This window comes from Populus trichocarpa, chromosome 18, assembly GCF_000002775.5.
Source record: "Populus trichocarpa isolate Nisqually-1 chromosome 18, P.trichocarpa_v4.1, whole genome shotgun sequence".
Classification (NCBI taxonomy): Eukaryota; Viridiplantae; Streptophyta; class Magnoliopsida; order Malpighiales; family Salicaceae; genus Populus; species Populus trichocarpa.
The window spans coordinates 7257948-7276093 of record NC_037302.2 but is presented as its reverse complement, the minus strand read 5'-3'; the positions used below and the strand labels follow the sequence as shown (position 1 = coordinate 7276093).

Sequence of the window (18146 nt, the reverse complement as noted above, 5' to 3'; positions counted from 1 at the left end):
ATCAAAGGCACGATCAACTTTGGGATATTCTACAAAAAGGGAGGAAATGCAGAGTTTTTTGGATACACGGACAGCGATTATGCCGGTGATCAAGATGATAGAAGAAGCACCTCGGGTTATGTTTTCTTTATGAGCTCAGGGGCTATTTCTTGGTCGTCGAAGAAACAACCAGTTGTTTCCTTATCCACCACCGAAGCTGAATTCATAGCAGCAGCTTCAAGTGCATGCCAAGTCGTATGGATAAGTAGAATTCTGAAGAGTCTCAATCAGACACAACACACTCCAACGAAGGTATATTGTGACAATATTTCAGCAATCAAACTTTCAAAGAATCCCGTAATGCATGGCCGTAGCAAGCACATAGATATCAAGTTTCATTTTCTCCGAGAACTTGTTAAGGATGGTTCATTAGAACTAATTACGTGCTCTGCAACAGAACAAGTTGCTGATATTCTAACAAAGCCATTGAAGCTGGATGTCTTTCTGAAGATGCGAAGGTTACTGGGTGTGTGTGAATCTCCAAATATAAACTGACAGAACTCAGTTTAAGGGAGGATGATAAAATGTTGAAATATTCCAGATTGTTTCCTGAGTCTTAGGATTATTTTTAGTTATGTTGAATAATTCCTCTCTGGTTTGAGGAACACGTTTCTTTCCCTTTGTTAACCACGATTGCATCCTGTAAAATCGTGAGTTTGTTATTTTCCTTTGTCACGGTGTAAGGCTATTTAATAGCCACTGCTGCAGCTTAATAAAACATCTTCTTGATCTGTCTCTTGCTAGCGTTAACAGTTACAAACCCAAGAAAGCAATTTGGCTATTGTAGGGAATGGACGCAGGAAATTCAAAGGAATGGTTGATTGTATTGTCCGTATAAGAAGGGATTCTTTCGCTTTGGAGAGGCAATGGCAGTAGTGTGATTAGATATTACCCTTCTGTTGCTCTTAATTTCTCTCTTAAGGCGATTTAAGTTGGTTTATTTTTGGTTTATGGTTTGAGGTTAAGGTGTTTGATGAATTGTGTCTGTGTGAGTAGTGGGTGGATTTGTTATTCAGTGTCTTGGTTTTTATTTTTATTATTATTATTTGTGATGGTTCTTGATGTAAAGGATGGTTCTTTATTCTAATTTGTGTTTTTTCATGATGTAGTTTGAACAAAAATAGGAGGGCTATTTATCAGAAGATATGGCGTTAGCTGATAGAAGTTGATGAGAAAGGTTCTTTGCAACTGATTGCTGCTAGTGGGGAATGAGGATATAAGACTTGTTAGTGAAAATGTTGATAACTGGATTTTGATAAAGTTGAATTTGGAGAAGGTTTTAAGCAATTTTCTTGAAGAAGGGTTTTGATGTTGCCAGTAATTAGAGACTTCCTGGCTATGCATTGACTTCATTAATCATTATGTCATCTGAAACTGTTGGATTGATTTTGAATTTTTGGTGAATGAGTTTGAAGGTATAAATTTCAGATCTGAGAGTGAACTTTTCCAAGGAATGAAACGAACACAATTTTGAGAGATAAGATGGTGGGAGCTCAATTTCAGATTCATTGGTTTGTGAAAGATTGTAGAAAAGAAGATTCAAGAACTACTCTGCCACACAAAAGTAGAGCAAAAAGAGTTCAATGAATTACAGATGAACTTTAGAAATTAATGGGGGTATTGATTCTATTGAATGCATTGAAGGCCAAACAGAACCTTTTATCGATATGCTTAGGTTGGTTTTTGACCTTTATTTTCCCATAAATTTAAACTTTTAAGGGCTTGGTGATGATGTTGAAACCTCATGGTGACACTAACTGAGCTTAAGCTTTTTTCTTAGGGCATGCGGATAGTTAAGCTGCATACCACTCGCTAAAGTTTTTGTTGATTGCAAGATGTGATAAATAGGACTGGTCTGGCTTAGCTGGCTGATTTCTACTCGAACTTTGAAGATATGGAAAATCAATAGTCTTTTTGAGCTAGTAGAAAGTGTCAATGTCCATGGCATGATCAAATCTAATGATGCAAATAAAGATAATAATTGGGTTTTTTTTAGTAATTACGTTGCATAAAAGGAAGTGATCACTCTATTTTGTGTTATGCTGCCATGATCTCATGGTCAGTCTTACTTCTGCAGGATCTTTATAAAAACATCTTGCGTAATGGAAACCATCAAAACGGTTCAATTCTGTCTGGTGCACCTGCCAACTTCATTGCAGGTGCTGCAGCTGGCTGTACAACACTGATCTTAATCTACACACTTGAGATAGCACACACCCGCCTTACTGCTGACATTGGTAGAACTGATGTTCGTCAATTTCGAGGTATTTGCCATTTCCTGACTACCATATACAATAAAGATGGGATACGAGGAGCTTATAGAGGCCTTCCTGCATCTCTGCACGGAATGGTTGTTCACAGGAGCCTATACTTTGGTGGGTTTGATACGTTGAAGGAGATTTTGTCTGGAGAAGCAGCTGAACCTGAATTGGCACCGTGGAAGCGTTGGGTGGTGGCTCAGGCCGTCACAACATCTGCTGGGTTGATGTCATAAAAGGAAGTGATCACTCTATTTTGTGTTATGCTGCCATTTTCTTTCTTGGTTAAACCCACGTAATCCAAGCCATGACTGAGAGATTTATAATCATTTTGATTCTCATAGCTTAAAGGTAGATTTGAATTATATATGATAGCTAAGGATACCATAATTCAAAGAAGTTAAAAATAAAATGATAAGTGCTCCGATCCGGTTGGAACAAATTCAAAGATCCTCTTAACAAGCATTGGTTCTTGATAAATCATAAGAATCGAATCGAATCGAATCTTATCTTGGACAAACCACTATGTGCTGCCAGCTACAAGTGTTCGGAATCCTCTATGTTTGGTTTCAGTTTAATTGACTAATAAAAAAATAACAATTTCATTATCTTTAATTCCTTCCATTACACCATCAAGCATCAAGAACAATTAGACCCCAAGAAAAAAACACGAACAAATAAATTATTAAACCAGGTACTATATAATATTGAAGTAGTGGGCTCGAATGAGAGAGAGAGAGAGAGAGAGAGAATAATAAGAATATTAACAAAAACCTAAAAGGAATTAGCAAACCACTAAAGTCCAAGACATCCTTTACCGTTAATTGTAATAATGTTTTTACTATTTTACCCTTCATTTTAAAAATCAATTGCCAGGGTAGTTACGGTATTTTTGTCATTTTCATTGGATTTATTGGCCGTTGTCAAAATTAATTTGAGCAGATACGTTTTTTTTTAACATCAATTACTTATTTAACCTTGTTGCCAAAAACAAAGCAAGGACTTTTTAGTTTTTTCTTTGTTTTAGCACAGTAAATTAACTTTATTACTCTTTGACTAAAAAATATTAGGTTGGGTTTAAAGGTGTTTTCATCTTTTTATCATGGTTTTCATGTCATTATCATGTTATATCAGGGATGAGATGGTCATTTTATGAAAATGAAAATTATTATAAAAAAAAAGCTGGTGCGTGAATAATGTCTACCAGATTTGGATTGTTTTGTTTAGAGTAATTTATCAAACTTGAATCTTTTGGCAATTTCATCCCCTTTTGATTTTTTCAGGTATTAGATTTGGTCCTTATTATTTTTTTATTTTTTAGATGATTTCTAAAATTGATTTTTTTTCTTACAATTCCATCCTCCTTTAGCCTTTTTTCTCTATTAAATTTGATTCTTATTTTTTTATTGCTACTTTTTTCACCTTGAAAATGTTTTAAAATTCATATTTTTTTTTTCCAAATTCATCCCTCAATGTTAATTAGTTGGGTGTTGAGCTTTTTAATTGAAGTCATGTTTAGGATTTAACGAATTGTCAGTTTGATAGATTAACCCGAATTTAGAAGGTTCACATGAGATTACTTGTTTTTTTTCTTTTTTTAAGATTTTTTTTTAATTTCATTATATTTTTAAGGTCATTCTTATATGAAGATCATAAGACCTGTTATTTTAAAACTCGAATCGGCTAGGCAGGTTGATCTAGGCTCTTTTTTTATTCATAGTTTATTTAGTTAGAGGTTGGGCATTTTTTTCCATTCTATGAGAATCTTCACTGATTTTGAAAATGTCACATGTTATCACGAGTTTTTTTTGTCTTTATTAAATTTAGATTTTTTAAAAACAATTTTTTTTATTAAATTAAATTAATATCACGAGTTTTTTTTGTCTTTATTAAATTTAGATTTTTTAAAAACAATTTTTTTTATTAAATTAAATTAATTGATTGAATATATGCATTAGATGCTCATTTCACAGTATTTTGTTTTGTTTGCTTTCCAGGTCACTGCTTTCACGGTGTGCACGGTCTCTTTCAATTACTCAAACTGAACCAGCGAGTCAACCTAGACCTTTTTTTTCCATTCAATTTTTATTTAATTAGTGATTGGACTCCGTTTCCTTTTTGCTTTTTATGAGATTTTTATTTTTTTAAATTAATTGATTAAATAATACTCACTTCATGATATTTTGTTTGGTTTTTTTTTCCGAATCAATTCTCTAACCATGCATGTGGTTTTTTTTTTTTCATTATCTAATTCTTAAATTTTTTTTTTTTAATTATTGACACCTAATTTTTTTTTATACTGAAATTTTTTTGATCCGAAACTAAATAAAGCACGGCATCTAGCTAGTGCTCTGTTGAAATTTATCATATATATCCATCACATCATAAATATTTTTGGCAGCTTAGAGATGGGAGTTTTCATTTCTTTCTTGTTTTTTCATTTACGAAGTGATGTAAGATAGAGCAAATACTTGGCAGTTGGTCATTGGTAAGTAAACTATCTGGGAAAGAAGGCGTTTGCTAGAGTACGTGGAGCATCCTCCGCGTTATATGAATGATGTTATATCATTTTCTATGTTCTCTTCAAAGGCATAAATAATTTTACAGTCTATTAAGAAGTATCTTTGTATATTGTATACGACAAGTGTTTTTTCCCTATTAATATTGGATTTATATAAAAAATATCTATATGTTTTGCACTTGGTTAAATTTGTATTTTCATCGTAGTATAACATTTAAAAATTTAAATGATGCTATTATAACTGACCTCACTGATACTATAATTTAATTTGATGGTAAACACTCGTGCAGTGACCAATAATTTACTGTGATTTGTACACCCATTCACTAATGGTTCATTAAAATCTTTCAAAAGTTTAAAAAACCTAGCTGCATCTACATTTGGTATTTCATCCACTTATGAACCTTCACTAGAATAACCATAATTTATAACTTATTGCATCTATCACCATACTTTTATAACGATTATTATTATAATTTACAACTTCATGTATGTTGCTAGAACTAGATGTTGAGCTAACAATTCTTTCTAATATGGTCTTGTAAGGAACATAGGGTTCTCCGGTATTTTATTTTTAGAAGACACATCATTACAACATCTAATTAGTGGAGCTTTTTACTTTTACACTTTGCATATAGACATTTAATTCCGCTTCCACTAATATTCTATATTCTTTGAGATTTGAAAGTGTGAAATTAATAAAACCCTCTGCCTTTTATAATAACCTGTCTTATACAACTTTCAGGGTGAATTTCAATACATCCAAGAATGATCACCCATTACTTAAAAAACCTGTATAGAACAATGCTAACAACATTTATTAATAATGTAACAATCAATTTAAAATTATTATTTGGTAATTAAAAATAAATTCATAATTTAATAACCAATTATTATTTTTGTACAAAAATATATTGATGCATCAAATTTTTAACTAAATAAATCCAATTAAAAACAAGTAATCAATACATTACTAATTATTTATCATTTTTTTAATTCAAACTTATTTAATTTAAATTAATATTTTTTTAATTACTATCAATTCCATAAATAACAGTGAGCAACCTCATTCATAAGAATGCACAGAGTGTCAAGGTAGGGTACTAGGCATGCAAGAAACTTTCCCATCCTCGTATGCTAATACAAGCACAAGGTTCCTTCCATTAAATAACCTGGCCAGGCCTCCAGCATTAATATATATGTCCTCTCAAGGTACGTTACCCCCCTTTTTCTCAATGTATACAAGTTCATCCACATGTGATGTCTTTTATCCACATCACTAGATCTAAACACAAACCAAGGAACCTGCTCCCTGTGACTTTAAAAAAAAAAAAAAGAGAAGAAATGCACATGGTTTCTTGTTTTGGGCAGCAAGTCAGATGCATAGACAAGAGAAAAATACCTACCGCCATACACGTAATGTAAAGAGAAATAAGCATAAATATCGACAGCTTGAATATAATTAACTAAGAAAGAGGCAGCGCATACTGCACAGTGAATTAACAAAGATAATAGAACAACCTAAAGAAAACAATCAAATGCAGGAAACAAAGTTGCATGTGGTGTGTAAGCCAGCTCCCTGCCTTTCTCACAAATCAAGCTTCATCTATATATTGAACCAAAGATCTAAGGGCAAGAACCCAATGATCCCTTCACCATGTTATCCTCGCACAAACTGAGAGTAAACTGCTTTTAAGGCTCTTAATTACGTGTGCATTTACTTCAAACTCATATAAGAAAATGGGTAGTAATGATCAAGGCATAACTTTTCTCAACATAACAAGCAAGGAACAAAAACTTATGGCATGTCTACCCTTCACATACGTACCTCTTACCAGAACCAAAAAGAGAAAGGAAAGCTCCATGGCCATCCTAGGAAAATTGACTTTAAACCATAGAAAAGCCGAGGAACAAACTTTCCCACCCCACAACCTAACTCACCAGCAAGATTAAACTACAAAAAAGGAAACTAATCATTCTGGACTTAAAGCTTAAGATAAACATCAAGCACTCATAGACTTACCATATGTGATAAGAAAATATATCATAAAAGGAACAAAAACAGAAAGAAGAACCAAAAAAGATTTAGCCAGGTTGAAAACAAGGAAAACTAAAATGACAGCTTAGTGTTATACTTGCACTACGTACCATATGTCGCTAGGCTTCTCCTTCTTGCTTCTGCCTTCTTCTCCCTTTTGTGTTCTTCTCTCTCTATTGTATTCCCTCTCTCAGCTCTCTCTTATTGTAGTTTCTTTTTCTTCTTGTTGCTTCCTTTTCCTTTTTATTAACCAAATTTATAACATTAAATGAAAATCACTATCACTGAACATTACAGCTCATTCTTCATCCTCTTCATCTCCATCTCCACCAGCAGCCTTCTTGGAAGCAGCCTTCTGGTTCTTTCGCTTCACTCTACCAGGGCGTCCACCACCAAAGGGGCTTGTCAGTGAGAAATCAATGTGCTTCTGCGAGTCAACTCTCACCATGAAGGATGGAATATTGACCACCTGCCTCCCAACCCTGCAGGGCCAAAATATATATCAATCAGAGGCAAAACTTCAAAATATAGAATCTAAAAGAGTGAAATAACTACATTCGAGGTGAGACTTCTCAAGTTCTGAAATCACAAGATTTTACAGCCAAAAAAAGGAAAGAAAAGCACCCAAAGTTTAGACAAACAGGAAAAACAATCAATATCAAAGAGGCGAAACTTTAATTGCCAATGTATTGTGTCTTTCATCCAGAATTTTAACTTGCATCGTTAACAGCTTAGTAAGCATAAGAATTTATTATGTATACCTAATGTGCCTCTGTTTGATGAGCACTCTGGCATGGTGGATGGACTTAGCCATACCAGCCTTGAAAACAAGAGTCTGGAGGCGGCGCTCGAGAAAGTTTTCCACGGTGAGAGCCAACACATAATCGAGCTTGTTCTGGCTCTCTTCCAAAAGCCCATACCTATTCATCCTCCTCAAAAGCGCCTCACCCTCAAAAATACGGCGCTGGTTCTTCTCGTCAAGGGTGAGAAGCATTCTGGCAGCATTACGAATGCGACTCAAAGCATACTGAACCCTCCAGAGTTCCCTCTTGGCACGGAGCCCATACTCTCCGACAAGCTTCAGCTCGGCATCCAAACGTTCCTTCTCATAAGGACGCCTTGGCTTCTTAAAAGTTTTCCCATCTATATGAAAACGAAAAACAAATATCTCACTTCTATTATTCAAAATCCAGACGCCAAACTCTAGTGGTACACCAAGTACATTCAAATCATCAAATCAAGATCAAAATGCAAATCTCAGATGCTAAACTCTATTGAGGACAGAGATATGGAAGCTGAATTTTTTGGATTCTAAATAAAATAATGCGCATCAAATTTTCCATGTTTCACTTACTTTATAGTTTACAAAGAAAAGAAGATAGAAAATGAGCTAAAACCCAACAAAAAAAGAGTCCAGGGATTGATTAGAATACAAAATATGTTGAAATTATAGTGAAAAGGTTAAAAAAAAGAAGAAAGATTGAGAGGCAACTCACAGTTCCGATAAAAGGAGACGTGAACCATTCTGTTCGCTGTAGAACTCAGTTAGGGTCTAGGGAGGCGGTGAGGAACTATAATTGTTGTATTTATAGTTACAAGATTTCTCCCCGTCTAAAAGAAAATCAAAGCCCTAACCCCTAACCCTAATTCTTTGTATACTTTGGGCTGGTTCAAATGCTATAAGCCTATAACCAAATCGGGCTAAGCCTGAAACTTTCTTCTTCTTCTTCTTCTTCTTCTTTTTTTTTTTTTAATTTTAATGTGTCACAGTAGAAGAAATAATTGTTGCATAAAATTTTTACTTGAAAAGAATCATCCGAATATGTTATTGTTGTGCCGCCCCTTGAAGTCCAAAACAAACCTCAGCCATAACAAAAATGAAATTTTGGTTAAAAAACACATTTTCTCATAATTTAAAATATTATGATTATTAAAAATATTTATTTTAATTATTATATATAAAGAAAAAAAGTATTTTAAAAAATAAACTCGTGATATTTTACAAACACTATGATTATAACTATTTATCAGAACAACTAAATTATTGAGATTAGTTTAACTATTTATATAAATAATAAATCAATTTAATATATTATTTTAAGTCTTAGTTAGCAAATTTGTCTTGTAATCCAAATTGTGTTACAAATATTTTAAATAAAAGTTGATTCTTGATAAAAGTTGATTCTTGATAAAATGTTACAAATAATAGTTAGCAAATATTGTCTCTATTTATTAACAGTTAAAAAACTTAATAACCAAATAAATTTGCATTAAACATTAAAAATGACGTTAAATAATATTCATCAAAATATTCATTACAAATTTAATGTTTTAAAAAACAAAATTAAACTAATTAAAATAGCGGCGGAGCTGGAGGAGAAGGAGGAGGAGGAGGTTGGTTGTTGCCGGGGCCGTACGGCCAAAAAGAAGTAGCTCATGGATCATCACCCATCTTTAATCTAATCTCCATGACCATTTGATGGAGCTGAGCATAATTCGTCGAGAGGTGTTCATATTGTTGTTTCAAGGCTAAAAACTCCTCTGACTGGGTGCTCGATACTGATGGAGAGCTCCCAACGGTTGAGACACTACCGGTCGACCGTAATTTTTCAGCCGTAGTGTTGGAGAGCCCGTAGACCCGATTTTTATCGGGTCCACCAGATGATCCGACCTTCATCCACAAATCCAGATCGAAATCTGGTTGGATCAAAGGATCGTCCCCATATCTCTCTCTCAACCGGCTATTATAGGTCTCTTGAATTTTTTTTTTTTAAATCATCATATTCAATTCAAGAAAATAATAACTTACGAAATAAAATGATTGATCGAACATACCACAAAATGCTGAGCACGGTTGTCCACGTACTGCTGCACCCCCTTTTGGCGGTCTTGACTCCGATCGTGCGTCTCTACAAATAGCTCCATTGGACTCGGCTCACGTCCAAGAGACGTAGCCTGTAAGGAAAAAAAAGATTGCAAGTTAAATATATTTATAAGCAACAATAAATTAATTAACGATATATTTTATTTAAATTAATCTTACCATCCGCTTCACATGTGCGCTGAACGGGACGGAGCCGCCGGTGTGCGTGGTCACTGAATCATGAATTTGCCGGTTCCGGTTGACGGCTTCGAATTGTGAGCGTCGTGAGAACCGCTCAGACATCACGTGCTCAATATATGCCGCCCATATATCTCCCGAGATGAATGGCGGTTTAAATTCCCGCCAAATCGCCACCTCATTCCAGCCTTCAAGATCGTTGTCCCTCGCATATCTTTTCGCCTTTTTTTGGGTGTCATATCAAAAATCACGCAACCTACTTCCATAGTAACTAATTAGAATTTAGAACATAAAATTATAAATCAAAAATAAATATTATTTTCGATGTTACCTAGTTGCCACGTGATTCTCCCATACTCTCCTGACAACATTGTTGTCCGCGCTATCCCACTCAAATTTATTCTGTATATATAAATAATTCATTGAAAATAAAAATAGTACAAGATATAAAATTACAAAAATTATTTATTAAAAATAAACTGGAAATATCAAAAATTAACACCTACCTGAAATTGCCGAAACCAGGCATTGATATTAGGTCTTCACTCAGGATGTCTGGAGACCTGACTCCATTGAAACAATGGAATCTCCATTGACGATTTCAACGCCAATGTAATTGTCCTGGCAGCCTCAATGTTTGTGAACCTGAAATTAAATAATAAAAAATTAATTAGTTGTTCATAAATTATGTTATAAGTATTAAAAAAAAATAAAACATAAACAAACTTACATTGAGAGGTCATCCTTCCATTGTGTCTGGTACTTGCGGGTGAATTGACCCCGCTGTGAAGGCACACCACTTCTGCGCTGTGAAACCGCGCTAGAAGAGGCAGCATCACACGGTGGCGCAGATGCATCGCCGTGATCAGCACCTAAGGAGATGTCTTCCTCGCTGCTAGAAGAACTATGTGCAACCGTCTGCTGTAGATTTCATTCGACGCATCTACACAAATATATATGAATTATTACATAAATTAACTTTGATTATTTTAAAAAAAATTCGACAGCACCTCCCCTATATTGGAGACTACCCACAGTTTTCAAACCTGCAATCTTTACAATAACCACAATCCATATAATCTCCACCAACATCATATATACAACCTAATATCTATACCAATTCAATCATTAAAAAAAATTCGACAGCACCTCCCTTATATTAGAGACTACCCACGATTTTCATACCTACAAATATTGATAATTACAAAAATATTGCAAAATCAACTATATACAACCTAACATCTATAGAAATTCAACATCTATATATTTTCAACTACAATCAATACAAATTCATAAATAACAATTAAAATTAATCAAAATAAGAAACAACATAAATTCACATTTATAACATTAACTCAACAATAACAATTATTCCAATACAAACAATAATATCCTAAAATTAATATAAACTAATTACATTTAATTCTATATATCAATTCACATTTATAACATTAATTCAACACAAACAATAATATCCTAAAATTAATATAAACTAATTACATTTAATTCTATATATCAATTCACATTTATAACATTAACTCAACAATAACAATTATTCCAATACAAACAATAATATCCTAAAATTAATATAAACTAATTACATTTAATTCTATATATCAATTCACATTTATAACATTAATTCAACAATAACAATTATTTCAATACAAACAATAATATCCTAAAATTAATAAATAAAATGAAAAACTAAATAACACTAAACAAAACAACCTAAATACAAAACAAACAATACACAAAACTAAAAAAACAATACATTAATTCAAAACAAATTTCGGAATAAAAAATGCTTACCTTAATAGTGTGTTAATTTTTAGATTTTATCTATAAACAATACACAAAACAAAGAACACCAAAAAAATAATCATAATTAAAATAAAAAAATACAAAGATAAAGAAAAAAGAATACATACCTTTTAATATGTAGATGAAGAGGAGAAGAGAAATGGAGATGAAGAGAAGAGAAAAAAATGAACAAAATGAAGGGAGGAGGGGTTTATATAGCAATATTTCCATCGGAATTACCGACAGAACATTAATTGTTGTCGGTGGCATTCAATTCTGTCGGTAATTCCGACGGAAATAAGTTGAAATGCGCACCAAAAATTTTGAAAATGCCGCCTCTTTTTTTCGATCCGTCGGTAATTCCGACGGTAAGTTCTGTCGGAAATTGTTCCATCGGTAATCGTGCCTCTAACAGGCGTGCGCTTCGGGATGTGCGATTTTCGTCGGTGATAGGCGCTCCGGGATGTGTAATATCCGTCGGTGGTTTTCGTCAGAAATTGGGGCACCAGTCCGTAATTTGTTTCCAACTCTCTGTAAAATACCGAAGGCATTAGGCCGTCGGTGTACCCGTCAGAAATTTACCCATTCCGTCGGTGATTTCCGTCGAAAATTGTGGCACAAGTCCGTAATTTGTTTCCAACTCTCTGTAAAATACCGACGGCACTAGGTCGTTGGTGTACCTGTCGGAAATTTCCCCATTCTGTTGGTGAAACAGTCAATATTTCTACAGCTTCGCCCTGTATTTTTGTGTATCCTCCTGCACACTTAGATCACACACAACACAATAACATGAGCTGACAATTAAAAAAGAATAAATATTTCATGTTCCAAAATATTACATTATAAAAATAAGGTTTTACAGCATGTTTAGTCAAAGTTTTCATCTTCGTCCTCAATTGAATTGTTATCATCCACTTCATCGCACTCTTCAATGTGGTTATCATCTTCTTCATCAACATTCTCTACTGCACTAGTAGAGCTCAAAACGACATTCAACTCCTCTGCGTCAACATCAACAAGACTATCGTCGAAAACACGAAAATTTGAATTTTCTTCTAAGTCAATCGAAGGAGCAACTCGGTATGGTTCAACCAACTCACTAGCTTGAAAGACTTCATCTATCACACTTGTGTCTTCGTTCTCATCCTGAACAACCTCGACACGACCCATGAGTTTTATTTTTAAAACGGATAACTAATCAACTCTTGATCGGTCATTTTTAAAGGAAATGGTGTATGTGTAATAAACTTGTTGGCATTGCTTTGCGAAAACAAAGATGTCGTTTACGTTGCGGTGTCTAGCTTTTGAGTTGATTTCAACGAGACCATAGTGAGGATCTACTCTGATTCCTCTGTCAGTTGTGTCATACTAATAGCATTTGAATAAAAACACTCTATTCTACTCGCTATGATATTGCAGTTCGATGACCTCTTTCAATCTACCATAGTAGTCAACTTCAAACTCACTAGAACTCGATCCTTTAATACAAACCCCACTGTTGTACGTCTTTCTTCCATGCCCGTATTCTTCAGTATGAAAGATATATCCATTGACAAAATACCTGTTATAGCACTTGACTTTTCTTTCAGGGCCCAGGCTTAGTAAAAACAGTGAAATAACAACATTAACTCCCATTTGATAAACCTTGTATATTAAATACAACAACAATCAATAAACATATATTATGTAATATATATTGACGTACAGTGAATTACATTGCAATAGATTATGAGTTTGTTATAGGACTTACATGTGTTCTAAACCATGTGGCAAATTGTTCATCTTGTAATTGAAAGATCTGGGATTCGATCAGCTGTGAGTTATTGGACAATAAGTATCGTCGATGTTGCCTGCAAGGTTGTTTCAAATTATATGAGTTTATGGTATCACAAAACATAAATAGTACACTCTTGACAAAGTTTATGTTGAACATCTACTTACTTGATAAAAGGTCTCAGCTCATCACAGTTAAATAAGATATAATTGTGTGCTTGTCTGAACTCTATTTTAGACAAATATCTTCCCCTCACGATATTTTTAGGTGTGGGTCGTCCAGGATTCGAGAATATTGACAAGTTCTCACTTGAAGGCACTTCACCACCATCATCATGCCGTGGAACACGGTTGATCCTCGTTCTCAAATGAGGTTCGAAATAGTATGAGATAAATGTTGAGATCTCCTCAACAATATAGGCCTCACATATTGACGCCTCAACATGCGCCTTGTTCTTAACCCTTTTTTTAAGATTGAACAAGTATCTGCATATATATATATATATATATATAATAAAAAATTATCAATAAAAAAAACAAAAAAAACATTTAATTATGAATTACATAGCAATTGTAATATCTAACCTCTCGAATGGATACATCCATCTGTACTGGACCGGTCCTCCAACTTTTACCTCAAACGGTAAATGTACGGGTAGATGCTCCATTGAGTCAAAAAATGATGGAGGGAATATCATCTCAAGTTTGCATATTGTATCCACGATATTCGTTTCAAGCCTCTCAATGTGATCAACATTCAACTTGCTATAGCATATATCTCTGAAAAAATGACTGATCTCCGTTAGTGCATCACATATCCCCTTTAGCAACAAATCACGAAAAGCTTAATGGGATAAGTGTTTGCATAAACACATGGCAGTCATGACTCTTCATTCCATATAATCTGCATTCCTCGGTATTAACCAGCCTTGATATGTTTGAGGCATGTCCATCGGGGAAACGCAGAATCTTAAGCCATTTGTAGACTAGTAGTTGTGCGTTTTTCTCTAACACGAAGCTTGTTCTTGGTTTTGCGACCCGTGACCCATCATAAACCAACTCCATATTGTTACGGTTACATAACAACGCTACATCCAATCTAGCCTTGATGTTATCCTTTGTCTTCCCCTTCACATCTATGACGGTGTTGAAAATATTCTCAAACACGTTCTTTTCAATGTGCATGACGTCAAGGTTAGGCGGAGAAGATTGGTCTTCCAATAAGGAAGCTCCCAAAATATACTTCGCTTCACCCAGTTATGGGTCAAACCAAAACCAGGAAACTTCTGCTTACCTGATTGGAGACTAAACACAATGTCACCGTACTTTGAAACAACATCAAGCAATTCTTCACCGGAAAGACTCGGGGGTGCAACATCCTTTTCAACTCTGCCAACAAAAAAATCCTTCCTGTTCTTTCTGTACCTGTGATTCGGTGGCAAGAAGCGACGGTGACAGTCAAAAAAAGAAGCTTTACCCCCGTTTGTTAGCATGAATGCCTTGTTATTCTCCATACAGTATGGACATGCTAGCTTTCTATACGTGCTCCAACCAGAAACCATTCCATAAGCTGAGAAATCATTGATAGTCCACATCAAAGCCGCTCTCATAACAAAATTCTGTTTCCTCGAGATGTCATAAGTCAAAGCTCCAGAGGACCACAACTGCGTCAACTCATCAATCAACGGACGAAGACAAACATCTTTATTTCGCCCCGGACTGCTCGGACCTGGTATGACCATAGATAGAAACATGAACTCCGGCCTCATACACATCCCCGGTGGCAAGTTATAAACTGTCAATATGACTGGCCAACAAGAATAAGGAGCAACAAATGACCCAAATGGGTTGAATCCGTCTGTACACAACCCAAGATGCACGTTCCTTGATTCAGCTGAAAAGTGAGGATGCACACTGTTAAAGTGTTTCCAGGCTTCACTGTTAGAAGGATGCACCATCACTCCATCAACAACATGATGTGATTGGTGCCATGTCATGTGCTCAGCAGTTCTTGGTGACATGAATAACCTCTGCAGTCTAGGTGTGATTGTGAAGTATTTAAGTTTTTTATATGCCACGAGAGTCTTTACTCTTCCAGTTCTGGGTTTGTAACGGGAATGCGCGCATGTCATGCACTCGGTCAGCTCAGTATTTTCAAGGTAGTATAACATGCAGAAGTTAGGGCACATGTCAATTTTCTGGTATCCTAAACCGAGGGGTTTCATCATGGACTTGGCAGCATAGAAGTTCTCTTTCAGCCTGTTCCCTTTAGGTAAAATGCTTCTCGTCCATTCGATAATCTTGTCATAACCGGCCTCACTCAACCCGTGGTCTGACTTGATGGTGAACACCTGTGCTACGGCCGATAATTTACTGTGGTTCGTGCAGCCATCCCATAATGGCTCGTCAGAATCTTTCAACAGATCAAAAAACCTTAATGCATCTGCATTAGATTCTTCTTCTACGTTTGGAAATTCATTGACATTACCTTCACTCATTCTCATTGCATCCATAACCATATTCCTGTAAGGATTACTGTTCTCATTTCCAACTTCATGCATGTTGATAGCACTAGAAGTTGACCCGACCATCCTTTCAACCATGCTCTCATTAGGAACAAATAGTTCTCCGTGTGCATACCAACATAGGTAATCCTGCATGAATCCTTTGGTTAGAAGATGCATCGTTACAACATCTTGATGCAGAAACTTTAAATTTTTACACTTCCTGCATGGACACCTAATACCGCCATCAGTAAAATTTCTCAGGATAGATGTTGCGAAATTAATAAAACCCTGCACACCGTTACAATAATCCATCCTCCGCAATCCTTGGGGTAAGTCCCGATACATCCATGAACGATCATCCATGACTTCTATTGAATCTCTATAAAACATCAAAAAAAAATATTGGTTTCTTATGTTAAATATTCATTATCAATTATCAACTATCAACGTTCATACATACAAATTTATACATATATAATTTTACAAAAATCACAACTTCGCAATAGAATTGATAACAATTAAAACAGACCCGTTAAACAAGCTATTATTTATTTCATCACAACACATATAATTCGGTGTAATTCAAGCAAAATTTCAACAATTTACAAACAAATATAATTTGACAAAATCTAAAACAAACTATAACAACTACAAAATTATACATTCATACAACAAGTTTCTTTAACAAAATACATATACTAAAAAAACAATAAAATTCACATTTAAAAGTTAAAACTAAAAAGGATAAATTTACTTACAAAAAATGATAAAATCCACAAGAATTAACGGATGTTGTGACCACGTACAAAAATATAAAAAACTTGAGTGCTTGTGTTGAGAAGAGGGGAGAGTTGGGATGGGTGGTTGGCTGCAGTTTGGGAGGGGAGATGTGGGATGGGGAAGAAAAATGGGAAGAAGAAGGAGAAACAAAGGAAGAGAGTGTCGACAGAGTCAGTATGTACTGGCTTTTACCGACGGACTCACCGACGAAAACTTTCCGTCGGTGATTCCGCCGGTGGAAGCGACACGTCGCTGAACAGCTATCCGGGTTTGAAACCCTCGGTATTTCCGTCGGTAAATTCGTCTGAAAAAAATCCACGTCATCACGCTGTTGCAAATTTCAAAAAAAGTTTCTCTCCGTCGGCGATACCGTCGGTATATACCGATGGAATAATTCTGTCGGTAAATACCGACAACTTTTGAGACGGAATTAATTCCGTCATTAAATATTTCCGACGAAAAAATTCCGCCGGTAATTCCGTTGGTGTTCTCCGATTTTCTGGTAGTGACATACGTACCTCTTACCATAACCAAAAGGAGAAAGGAAAGCTCCATGGCCATCCTAGGAAAATTGACTTTAAACCATAGAAAAGCCGAGGAACAAACTTTCCCACCCCACAACCTAACTCACCAGCAAGATTAAACTACAAAAAAGGAAACTAATCATTCTGGACTTAAAGCTTAACATAAACAGCAAGCACTCATAGACTTACCATATGTGATAAGAAAATAGATCATAAAAGGAACAAAAACAGAAAGAAGAACCAAAAAAGATTTAGCCAGGTTGAAAACAAGGAAAACTAAAATGACAGCTTAGTATTACACTTGCACTACGTACCATATGTCACTAGGCTTCTCCTTCTTGCTTCTGCCTTCTTCTCCCTTTTGTTTTCTTCTCTCTCTATTGTATTCCCTCTCTCAGCTCTCTCTTATTGTAGTTTCTTTTTCTTCTTGTTGCTTCCTTTTCCTTTTGTTCTGCTCTCTCCTATGGTGGTTTTATGGTTGCAGAGATGGTGGCTGCTAGGGCTTGAAAGATAGGGTTTCTTGTCTAAGTCATCTCTTCTAGGTAGGGTTTTGGTGTTGTTTTATAGGAGAAAAAGGAGGGTTCTAGGGTTCATGAGCTGGAGGGACCTCAACTCTTTATTCTTTGGAGGGGATCAACACCATTAGTGGCAGCTACGGGTGTCCTTTTGTTTGGTTTTGAGAGTTGACACAGTAGGGTACTGTTATGTTTGTATTGCTTTTGGTAAGAATATATGGTTGGTTGGGTTTGGGTTTTGTTGTATCTTGTGGAGAGTCTTGAGGGGAAAGGAAAAGGTTGGGAATTGGAGGATTAGGACCGTTGATTGGTAGGATAAACATGGAGAAC

General features: G+C 35.2%; 2 protein-coding genes and 1 long non-coding RNA gene across 4 annotated transcripts; 1 reads left to right on the top strand and 2 right to left on the bottom strand.

Annotated features, from left to right (window-relative positions):
- Positions 1-1269: 1269 nt before the first annotated feature.
- On the top strand, positions 1270-2626 carry LOC112325002 (probable ADP,ATP carrier protein At5g56450). The gene has a single exon (XM_024590110.2). The coding sequence runs from the start codon at positions 2087-2089 to the stop codon at positions 2531-2533; it is 447 nt and encodes a 148-aa protein (XP_024445878.1). The 5' UTR covers positions 1270-2086; the 3' UTR covers positions 2534-2626.
- A 3940-nt stretch (positions 2627-6566) lies between these two features.
- LOC7467928 (40S ribosomal protein S9-2) lies at positions 6567-8511 on the bottom strand. Of its 2 annotated transcripts, XR_008058134.1 has the most exons (4): positions 8353-8500; positions 7618-7999; positions 6967-7338; positions 6567-6772 (listed from the first exon to the last, which is right to left on the bottom strand). XR_008058134.1 is itself a non-coding variant. In XM_002324694.4 (3 exons), exons 1-3 carry the CDS (start codon positions 8378-8380, stop codon positions 7155-7157), a joined length of 594 nt encoding a protein of 197 aa, XP_002324730.1. In that variant the 5' UTR covers positions 8381-8511; the 3' UTR covers positions 6810-7154. The 2 variants fall into 2 exon arrangements, 1 of the variants encoding a protein (XP_002324730.1); XM_002324694.4 differs by lacking the exon at positions 6567-6772 and having other exon boundaries at positions 6810-7338; positions 8353-8511.
- On the bottom strand, positions 6810-18005 carry LOC127904736 (uncharacterized). The gene is made up of 2 exons (XR_008058135.1): positions 17612-18005; positions 6810-6958 (listed from the first exon to the last, which is right to left on the bottom strand). It is a non-coding gene; the product is annotated as an uncharacterized LOC127904736 (long non-coding RNA).
- Positions 18006-18146: the final 141 nt, after the last annotated feature.

What these genes read in the sequence shown, in the direction of transcription:
- LOC112325002 (XM_024590110.2), top strand. Translation starts at nt 2,087, where the DNA reads ATGATCTCATGGTCAGTCTTACTTCTGCAGGATCTTTATAAAAACATC.
- LOC7467928 (XM_002324694.4), bottom strand. Translation starts at nt 8,380, where the DNA reads ATGGTTCACGTCTCCTTTTATCGGAACT. An exon ending in CGTCTCCTTTTATCGGAACT is followed by an intron (nt 8,000 to 8,352) that starts GTGAGTTGCCTC and finishes GTTTTCATATAG; the next exon opens with ATGGGAAAACTTTTAAGAAG. An exon ending in ATCAAACAGAGGCACATTAG is followed by an intron (nt 7,339 to 7,617) that starts GTATACATAATA and finishes TTGGCCCTGCAG; the next exon opens with GGTTGGGAGGCAGGTGGTCA.